General features: G+C 35.8%; 2 protein-coding genes across 2 annotated transcripts; one reads left to right on the top strand and one right to left on the bottom strand.

The window, feature by feature from the left end:
- Nucleotides 1-3,666: 3,666 nt before the first annotated feature.
- On the bottom strand, nt 3,667-7,160 carry LOC124373518. The gene is made up of 3 exons (XM_046831878.1): nt 6,987-7,160; nt 4,870-5,556; nt 3,667-3,814 (listed from the first exon to the last, which is right to left on the bottom strand). The coding sequence occupies exons 1-3, from the start codon at nt 7,097-7,099 to the stop codon at nt 3,667-3,669; spliced, it is 948 nt and encodes a 315-aa protein (XP_046687834.1). The 5' UTR covers nt 7,100-7,160.
- Nucleotides 5,700-6,735, top strand: LOC124373517. Its single transcript, XM_046831877.1, has one exon. The coding sequence runs from the start codon at nt 5,933-5,935 to the stop codon at nt 6,584-6,586; it is 654 nt and encodes a 217-aa protein (XP_046687833.1). The 5' UTR covers nt 5,700-5,932; the 3' UTR covers nt 6,587-6,735.
- Nucleotides 7,161-10,915: the final 3,755 nt, after the last annotated feature.

The following is a 10,915-nucleotide window of genomic DNA, read 5'->3' as shown; positions in this document are numbered from 1 at the left end:
ATCTCCTAACCTTACCTATCATGAATAACCTGTCACTCCGGAAGCAGCATTAAGGTCCTTATAGGAATGAGTGCAATCTATAAGCTTCTTGTCCTAAGAGAACAAAAATGTGTTTAGTAATAATAATAATAATATTCTTTATTGCAGGAAACAATTAACAATAATCGTATTGCAAGCGTCATATAGAAATAAAAGTTCTAATCTAATAACTAACACAATTAATTTTAATTCTGAGTAAAAAAATATTCGAGTAAATTTAAAATAAAAATTACTTTTTGGGTATGTGCCACCTGCCGCCCGGTTTTCTCGATAGTGGCCAAATTTTCTTGGATATCAGAAGGGGAGTTGGAGTTTTTTTTTAAATGTTAGTGAAGACTATCCCAGCGACCCATCGCAAACTCGTCAACTGAGTAAAATGCTTTGGACACTAAGAAGTGTTTTAATCGAGACTTAAATTGTTTGTGGTTATTGACGCGTTTGATCTCTTCAGGGAGCCTATTGATTAGCCTCACACCAACCTGAGATGGCAAGCGTTTCAAAAACAGTAGTTCTGTGCTGTGCCATACGAAAGTTGTCCCGGCCTCTAGTTCCGTATTGGTGTACGTCGCTACCCCGAAGTGAGACGCACTTGAATCGACAGTATAGCACGACGTCGAGAATGTAGAGGCTAGGCAAAGCGAGTAATCCAAGCTCCCCGAAGGCTAATTTACACGACTCTCTCTGATTTAATTTGTAAATGATTCTGACAGCTTTCTTTTGCATTCTAAACACTCTATTAAATTTGTATCTAGAACAGCCACCCCACAATCTTAGACCATAAGCTAAATGTGGATGTATTAGGCCAAAGTAAGCTGTCTTCAGAATATCCAATGAACAGAATTTTGCCAAATTGCGTAAGACATAAATGCCAGAAGCAACCTTTGAACAGACACTCTCAATGTGAACGTCCCATGTCAGCCCTCGATCAAGGTGCATCCCAAGAAACTTGGTGGATTTTTCTTCTTCTATTATGGTTTCATCCACCATCACAATTGGTCGGATTTCGTTTTCATGTTGCCGAAAACAGAAATTAATCACGCTTGTTTTAGAACAATTTTGTTTTCAAATTGATATTGAAAAAATGATCAATGCATGAGTTGAGTTCTTCAAAGGCTTTGATTTTAAGATCTGGTTTGGTTTTTGATCTAATGCAGAGAGTCGTATCGTCAGCATACTGAATCATCTTTCCATTATGGATTGATGAACTCAATCTGTTGACGTAGACGAGAAAAAGGACAGGCCCTAGAATCGATCCTTGTGGGACTCCATAGGGCATTTTAACTTTTTCCTGAGAGGGTATTCGCGATCTGCACACACTGCTCTCTATCATTTAGGTATGACGAGAGCCATTTGTGAGGCAAACCACGAACACCGCTTGACCATAACTGGTGCAACAGTATTTCATGATGCACACAGTCAAAGGCCTTTGAGAGGTCGAGAAATATGCTAAGCACATGTTCCCGCCTCTCCAAATCATCGACAACAGAATCAATGAGACTCGTGACAGCATCAATAGTCGATTTGTTTTTTCTAAATCCAAATTGTTCATTACAAATAACTTCAAAGCGATTGAAGAAATCTTCTAATCGTCGAAGGAAGGCTTTTTCGAAAATTTTGCTGAGGACCGGAAGAATGGAAATTGGACGATTGTTACTTGCGACATAAGGATCGTCCTTTTTAAAAATTGGAATGACTTTTGCTGTCTATGTTAAAGAGAGTAATGTTAAAGAAGGACATCGCCAAACTTCTTCATATTTTTACTTTAGACTTATTTTTAATTCACAACTGTAAATATTCCTGATAAGTTAAAAAGCTTTGTTTATTTATTTATAAGGATAGGCCACGAACTGAATGTGTGGCCTCACTTTAGTTCGATATCATTAATACCTACTTTTGAAAAATTATAAAACATATCAATTATCTGAAGAATATACAAATGTTTTAGGCGAAACCAATTACGGTTTAAGGAAATATACAAATATTAAACGCGGCACTAGTAATTATTGCAAGACATCCTTTTAGAAAAGGTAAATCTAGAGTTAAATAAAATAATAGTATAACAATTTTTCTTTAAAACGTTTCTCAGTACGTTTACTGCTTTTCATATAAAAGAAGCCATCACTAAAATTGATACTAAATATGAAATAAAAATAAAATATATTATTAAAAAATTCGTGAACTAAGTTGGCTAAGAGAATAAATTAAAATTTAGTTGCGCATGTAATAATTTTGCATCACAACTCGTATGCAATGTCATGACCTGCATAACTGAGTTAACAATTAGAAATTTCTTTCCAGTTTTAAGTTAAATGAGGTTTCAGTCAGGGGAATGTTCAGTGCACAATCTAGAGCCAAAATATGAGAAACTACTCCTCCCGACTTCAAGTCCGACTACGAAAATTTTGCTATGACGGTTGCTACGTTGCGAGAACTCCTCTAGGAATAATTGCGGCATTCCTAAGTTATTCCGGTTCGTTGTTTCATAGTACCTTGGGGGACATACAGAACGAAGGCGATCTGCTACCTAGATACCAACTTGTTACTGGCCTCTTGCTGGAAACGGATTGCACTGCCATCAACCTATAGGCTATTGATAGTATAGGTAATCGAATCGCCTCAAATTGAAAATCAAAACTTGTAGTAGAGTTTCGAAGTATTTAAATACGATCCTTATGAATCCGCGAAAATGTTAACGTGATTTCCTGGAATAGCCACAAATATAACTAATATCCAAAAATGTGTCGTGTGGCCCTCGTGTAACACAGTAACACTGCCTTGATAGTAAATGGTAATTTGGAATTGGTAAAGGTACAAAAGATTGTACCAACAGAATTCAGATAAGCCTGAGATTTCCCACACAGGAAATTAATAAGAGTATATAGTTCACTGACGCGGAAAATTCCGTAAATACAAGTTTATTATTCGCAAAAATTGTTAAGTTTGAGATTTAATTCTTCTTTTATTTTTCTAGTATAACCTCCAAGACTGACCTTTGTGGGTTGTTTTGAATTTTCTGCCTCTTTAACTTGGACTAACGATGTTGCGGAGATTTATAAACGGGTTTCCGCATCTGTTTACTTATTTAAACGTTTACAACGTTTTTTACCAGATCATATCAAAGTGCTCTTGACTAAATCACTTAAAACTTTCACATTTCAATTACTGTAAACACCGTGATCTTACGATGTGATACGGGAACAGCACATCACACCGTACTATATTCATTCAAATATTTTACAATTAAAAGATTAAAAATCCATCAAAATTATAAAACTAGTTCCTTTAATATTAAAATTTGGTTTATACAAGATATTTTTTCTGAATATTTTAAATCTGGGTCTTATTTAGGTGTAAGAAGCACTCGCTCTGGCTCACACATTTTGAGAATGCCTCAGCACAGGACTGCAGTGTTTTTTAAAAGTCCTTCCGTGTAATGGCTTGTAGGTTGTGGAATGCCCTTCCCCAAACAATTACTTCCATCAATAGCCGTTTCCCGTTTTGTGGCGAAACTGAAAGATATATCTTAGGGCGCTCCTACACTGGACCCGTTTTTTTCTCCCGATTTGACGGTCGGCTCGGTCGGCTCGCGTCTGAAGTAAACAAACACAAGACGCGCAGTGTACCCTCCTACACTGGCACCGGCGGGCCGTCCCGGTAAACGGACGCGTCGGGCGATGCTAAAGACGGATCGGCCGAGAACCAAAACCTGTTTGTTTTTTTCGTCCGTGTCGGAGTCGTCGGGCCAGTCGAGAGTCGATGTAGGACCGTGTCATTCCTGTTTAATTTAATTTGTAGTCAAGTTTTAGAATAGATATTGTGCAATGGTAGACAGAGGAAAACTGATTTCGTTAGTGCGCGATAAAGCGACATTATGGGACCAAAGGGATAAGTTTTATCACAATCGGGACTTCCGATCAAAGTTATGGGAAGAAGTAGCCAAGGAACTGAATGTCCAAGGTAAGTACTGTACAGTTCTCATACATTTTCGTTTTATCGTTTACCTACGTAACAAGTTATAATTATTGCTCTCAAATTGCAAAACTTGAGCTTTGAGCTCTTGAGCAAAAAAGCTTATCAAGTTCTTTTGTGACATCCTGTAGACAACTTGTCATTTCAGTTAAAATACCTTAAAAACAAGGTAACGCAGTTATTTGGTTAACTTCACAAAATTCCGGAATTCGTTCTCTTAAACCTATTAGGATTTTTGGTATATTTTCTAAAATTTCAAACAAGAAAAATTTGCATTATTATAAAGATCTTACCTTAGCAGTGCTGTACCATTGTATGTAGGGACAAATGGGGGTAGGGGTGCCCAGCGTGATTTGTGGATCCACGAAGGTGGGCCTGGATGGTGTATATACCACTGCAGTATATGTTGATGGAGTAATGTCAGAATGATCAAAATAAATAAAGGAACATTGTAATACAACATTGAATTTAATTGTTATAATCGATTTAAAATATGTATAAAAAAACTACAAATCAATATCTAAAAATATGTAATAATGGTAAAAACAGTTCTTGGAAGCAAATGTTTGTCAAACATAATTATTTTTTAAACTTTTTTTTCAGTAAGCCTACTAATGTTTACTTGTTAACATTGAAGACCATCTCATCTTGCCACGGAACACTTCCTAGGCCATTGAAGTACTCTTTGTAAAAATTTCTGACATCCTTCGCAGCGGTAGTTGCTCTATTATACCGTCGAGTAGTACCTAGATTAGGCCTTTGGTGATGTTGTACGTATTCCTGTAGACCTTTTTTCTAGAACTCCTGGATTGACGGTAATATTATCTCTGTCAATAATGATGTTTTGTAGAAGACACATACATTTTGATGATTTTCTCAGCCTTTCCTACTTCTGTTTCGATGGGTTTGCTGAGCAATTTCCATTTTGAAGTTAAAATGCCAAATGCACACTCGACACAACGTCTGCACCTTGACAATCGATAATTAAATATGCGCTCTTCTTCACTCAAATTTCGTTGGCCGAATGGCTTCATTATGTATGATTTTAATGGATAGGCATCGTCGCCTACCAGAACATATGGAATGAGTGTTTCACTGCTGGTATCTATCGGTGAGGGAGCAGGCAAATGTTCTGAGAAATTTTCAAAAAACTTGGATATTGGTGATGCTTCGAAAACTCCCCCGTCGCTTTGCTTTCCGTACGCTCCAACATCTATGAATATGAATTTACACTTGGCGTCGGCTACTGCATGAAGGTTAACTGAAAAAAATTTCTTATAGTTCAAAAACATTGTACCGCTTTTCCCAGGAGATTTTATTCTCACGTGTTTTCCGTCTATACAACCTACACAGTTGGGAAAGTTCCATTTCTCCTTAAATTCTGCTGCAATTTCAAGAAATCTTTGTTTATTAGGCACTGGTAAGTGGACTGGGGCAAGCTGTTCCCACATGCAATCACAAACTTCCTCGACTATTTTTCCGACGGTGTAGTTGCTCATGCGAAATGTTTCGCTCAATGCTTCAAAGGACATGCCTGTTGATAGATACCTGAAACAATAATACAACCTCAAAAAATCGATTAAAATTAGGAATAAAATATTAACTTCACTTGTTTTAAAACCTATTTTTCAAAACTAAAGACCTACTATCTGCTAATTTTTTTATATAAGTTGTGATTGTATTAAAAATATAACTTTACAAGGAATACGCTACTAACTGTGCCAGATAGATTGTATTTTTTTATTGCATTGCTGGTCTAAGTTATAGTTTCAAACTGGAAATTATTATTTCAGGAGACGAAGCACGGAAGACGTGGGAGCACTTGAGAGATACGTTCAGGAAGAAAGTAAAAGAAAACAAATCTGGTTCCGGAGCAAAACCAACATGGACCTACTTTGAATCTTTAACTTTCTTATTGCCTGTAATGAAGCCACGAGTGACAACTGGAAATCTCCCTGTCTCTGATACGCCTGTCAACACTCTTCTAGAATCTGAGGATTATGCCGATTTAACAGAACATGATGAGACGTCTACTCTAAATATCGACGAACCTGATGAGTCACCAAATGTAGAACGAGCTCAACGATCCGATAACACGTCCACACCTAGTCCTACTCCAGTGAACAACGAGTTTCAGCGTCCTCGGCAAAAGAGAAAGCGAGGATCGACAATACAAAACGAGGCTCTTAATTTGGAAAAAAGGAAAGTCCAGCTACTGGAAGCTCGGTTTGCTGTCCAAAAATCCAGCTCAATGGAGGAAGAGGATGAAGACTTATCGTTTTTTAAAAGTTTGCTGCCTGCACTGAAGAAGCTACCATACCTTCGAAAAATGAAATTGAAAGCTTCAATCTTCAATAGCGTCATCGCTGAGCTCGAAGCAGAAGAAAGATGCAACAGGCCATACCAATCCGTAAATACTCCTCTTTCTAGTCCACAATCAGGGAATTTTGGAGGATACAACTTAAATAATCCCTATGCATCAACTTCAAGGCCTACTACACCACATACTGAAACCTGGCCTACCCCTAATGACCAAATACAGACGCCTCCCTACACCAATACCTTCGAGAATCTCTAAGTACAAACATTAACAGATGAAACATTAATGATTAGTTCTCTTTTTTTACATAAGTATTGTTTAAGCTTTTGCTTAAAAATGTTTGACCGTTTGTTAGCTAGTATTTACTTATATACCCTGTTGATAGGTGTAACAACTTTTATTCTCATTTATTACATACATTTTTTACAATTAGATTTAATTATTATAATTCTCTTCACGTTAGACAATATTTGATACATGCGCTCAAATTGTATTGTAATAGAATTAACATTAAGATTATACATTATAATCTTAGTTATACAAATAACATTAAGAGTCATTAGATTCCATGGGTTATATTTATTTTACATTATTTTACAATTATATTTTGATAAAATAAAAATGTTTTCAATCCTGAATACTATGTTTATTTACTTACCTCAAGAGAATCGATAGCTTTTCGGCAGGTTCTATACAAGTTCTAAAGTTGGACCATTTCTGTAAATCTCCCTTGATGTGGGACAGTATGTAGTCATATGTTTCAACAGTCATTCGATAGTATTTCTTGAATTTGTCAGCATGATCACGTAAGGGTAAACAGGTCACATAAAACTCACTTTGGGTGTGTGATCTTCATTAAACTCATGTACCCAAAACTGTCTCGTGTTTTGAATTTAATAATAAATTCCTGTCTAACAACAAAAAATCCGCTAAATCCTCGTCCATTGTAAAATTCAAACAATAATCAACAACAAAACTTAAACAAACTTCAAAGTGTTAAAGCCACGATCCGCACTTCTTGAGAGCTGACAGAGTACTGAGTTTCTCATCTCTCTGCCTCTGTCGGGTTGAAATACCGGCTGCAGTGTAGGAGGGTCAAATCTGATCTGTCTGATCGGAAACCGGGTTGGTCGTACCTGACTGAGCGGACCGGCTCCAGTGTAGGAGCGCCCTTAAGCGGTTAGCCGAGGCAGGTTTGAGATGCTGTGAGCGTGACACTGAAAGAGGGATGAATGTGAGATTGTGTGTGATAAAAGTTAGGTATAATAACTACTTTAGTTATATTTATATATTAAAAGTATAATTTTATGTTATATGTTTTAAGAATTAACATATTAAATTGTTAAATTTTCACTTTTACATGTTAAATTATCATATTAATTTCTCGACATTGTTTAAATTAAATTTCTTCCTTTAATTTTTTATTTTTAACGTAATATTTAATTTCTTTTTAATTTTACGTTGTCGCAGGTTAAGTGTAAGAAAGCGCCATGCGGCTCTATCTTTGCCCTGTGAAGAATCTTTCATGTTATTTCATTTTTACATCACAGCGGTAGTGGGATGTAGTTGACTCTAGGCTCAGGTATTTGTATGGGTTCGGCAGTGAGCGGCTTCGTTGTCAACGCCCTCGACCTATCTTCCAACAAGTTGTTTAAAGAAAAAATACAGAAGAACTCGATTAAAAATTCATCTTGTATATAATATTCACATAAATACTGTATAAAAATTGTATAAATATTCATTCAGCTTTGAAGAAATGTTTTTGAACTTTGCACAATAACCGAATTAAATTCATTGATGATCAAAACTAAAACTATCGATATGAAAGTTGGATAGATGTGTGACCTTCTATCACGCAAATTCTGCAGTTCGATTGAGTTTGGTTTAGGAATCAACTTAGTTTAAATACCGATATAACCTATAAGACACTGTACATGTCCAACATTTTCTATATGGTTTCTTTGTAGAAAACTGTCTTTGGTGGTAGGTTTTAATAACCAACTTTAATGCGTGGAGATATATAAAATTGTAAGAGAGAATGCAATATGGTTGCAACATTTTTTTACTTATTAGTCAGAAAGAAAATACACCTCTTACCAACCCATGCTGTAGTGGTTGTTGCAGATGAAGTTTTACAAATAAAAAATGATTGTGGATTTATTTAATAACACTTCTATATATATAAAAATGAATGTTTGTGTGTTTGTCTTTTATGGAATCGTGAACCATTTGACCGATGATTATGAAAATGTGTATGTATATGTATTTTTCTACGGAGAAGGTATATGCGCTATGCCCATTATTGTAACTAGCCACCATGTAGCACTGCAAAAGATCAAAGTTTTCAAAGCGCCAGCACAATTTAAACTGCAATTACGAAACAATTACGTATATTAAATAGTCAAACACTATTTGAAAGTGATAAGTTATGATATATATTTGTCTTTCAGATACATTTCTAGTTGAACTTAAAGCTTGAGTGTTGGGCCGCTTTATAATAAAGTACATGTACTATAAACATACACTTTTGACAGATTTTCTTGATCGTTGCAAAAAGGCAAACTCAGCATCGGCATTAGAAATATATTCACTTGAACCAGAAGTGCACATACAGGGACGAAGCTTACGAAAAGCGTGCGAAGCCGCTGGAAACAGCTAGTTCTTTATAACAATTATATTTGTACAGTGTTGGTTCAGCAGTGTATTTAAAATAGCTGCCACAAAGTCACTACGTAACCTTTAGTGAGGATACTTCATTGACGAAATGAACTGTTTCAATTTGTACTCAAACAATGAAACTGCGAACGCGTGCACTATGGTACTTGAAATTGGCTTTCCATGCATTGTAGTATAGCATATTCAGAGTGGCTGCAGAAATAAAACAAAGGGGCGGAGTGAAACAAAGGGCACTAACTGCATTGTAGTAGGCACAACGGGCGGGGATTCTCTGAAACTAAAGTCCAAGAAAGCCGGCGAGATCGTCGAGCACGTGTCCAGTACGAAAAGCATAACAAAGTAATAAACCACTTAAAGTGGAATTTTTGTATCTGCCTATGAAGCCGTCGTAGGCTGCGAGTCCGTAATGCAATTATGCGATACGATCATTATCAGATGTTAAGATATACGATCCCTAGACGGAAGTAGGTGAATATAGTGAACAGGGATTTGAACGATAAAACATAATAATAATACTCTTTATTGCATCAACAATAGTTACAATTTTATTGAATGCGTCAAAATGGAGTTTAAGTTGAAATTTAAATTGAAACCACAACTTAAAAAAAAACCATCATAAATTAATAGGCCTATTTTGCATAAACACAGTATGCGTCAACCCTGCTTTATCACTTTATGTCATTCGGTCTTTATTTATCTATATCAGAACCGGGTTGTGTTTTAATACTCTTGAATAGCTTCAGTAATTTCTAACATTTTTCATCCCAGCGGCTCATTATGAACTCATCAACGGAGTAAAATGCCTTTGACACCAGGAAGTGTTTTAGTCGAGCTTTAAATTGATTGGGATCGTTTAATTTTTTTTATACCCTCAGGGAGCCTGTTGATTAGCTTGACACCAACTTGGGACGGTAAGCGTTCATAAGCCGTCGTTCTGTGCTGATCGACTCGGAAGTTGTCCCTGCCTCTAGTCCCGTACTTGTGGACATCCCTGCCCCATACAGACAGAACAGCAAAACATAGAACATAGACTACCGAGCGGTCCAAATTGTATGCACACTGAAGGGATCTTGGAAAATATAAAAGATAAAGCTGAAATTAAAAGGACAAAGTTGTGCGTAATATCAAGACCAACTGTTTGACATAGTCCAAGTAAATTATCGGTGCGTCGTTCACTCGCTGCGCTCAAAAAGCTAATTTTAGCAAAAATATTAAAACTGTCACAGATCTCTTATTAGCATCTAAAGTTTAAACAGTTTCTATTAGAATCTGCATGATATTTTTTCTAATGTTTAAATACTGTTTATATACACATAAAGCAGCTGAGGTGGGAAGGGCTGATTCGATGTGAATGTTGAATTTAGCTCTAGTTCACCTTCCTCTTACGTGCAGCATCGGAAATCTGATGCTGTTGCAGACTTAACTCCAGAAATGTAGAGTCATGTTCGTCTGAAGGGATCCGAAAACAGTCGGTGATGAAGAACGAAGAAGCTCAAAACGAACGAAAAATTTAATTAACATATTAGAGATGTAGCCTCGAAAAGTATTTGATAAATAAATAAATAAAATATATATATATGTATATATATATTTATTGATTTATTAGGATTCCATAAGTAGATATATTTTACTGGTGTCACACTACGCGTGCACTAAAAATATACTATAAAGTATAAATATATAATATAAAATACATATATTTATATTTATACAATAATTAACACATTTTTATCTTATTTTTACTTCGTACAATGTACATTTCAAATTCTTGGAATTCATCTTCAGGTTCAATGAATTACAAGAATTTAGAACTGTACATTGTACAAAATAAAAAAAAAGATTAAAAAGTGTTTTAAAAAGGTTTGTTATTGTATATATGTAATTAACAGTTATTTTTAGACTGACCTTGTC

This window comes from Homalodisca vitripennis, unplaced genomic scaffold (genome assembly GCF_021130785.1).
Source record: "Homalodisca vitripennis isolate AUS2020 unplaced genomic scaffold, UT_GWSS_2.1 ScUCBcl_5823;HRSCAF=12741, whole genome shotgun sequence".
NCBI classification, from domain to species: Eukaryota; Metazoa; Arthropoda; class Insecta; order Hemiptera; family Cicadellidae; genus Homalodisca; species Homalodisca vitripennis.
This window is presented reverse-complemented; position numbering and strand designations above follow the sequence as displayed.

Excerpts from the sequence above, each read along its gene's own strand:
- LOC124373518 (XM_046831878.1), bottom strand. The coding sequence starts at position 7,099 with ATGACTGTTGAAACATATGACTACATACTGTCCCACATCAAGGGAGAT. Across the intron at positions 5,557-6,986 it reads AAGCTATCGATTCTCTTGAG|GTATCTATCAACAGGCATGT; the intron begins GTAAGTAAATAA and ends TTATTGTTTCAG. Across the intron at positions 3,815-4,869 it reads GCTGAGAAAATCATCAAAAT|GAATGACACGGTCCTACATC; the intron begins GTATGTGTCTTC and ends TAAATTAAACAG.
- LOC124373517 (XM_046831877.1), top strand. The coding sequence starts at position 5,933 with ATGAAGCCACGAGTGACAACTGGAAATCTCCCTGTCTCTGATACGCCT.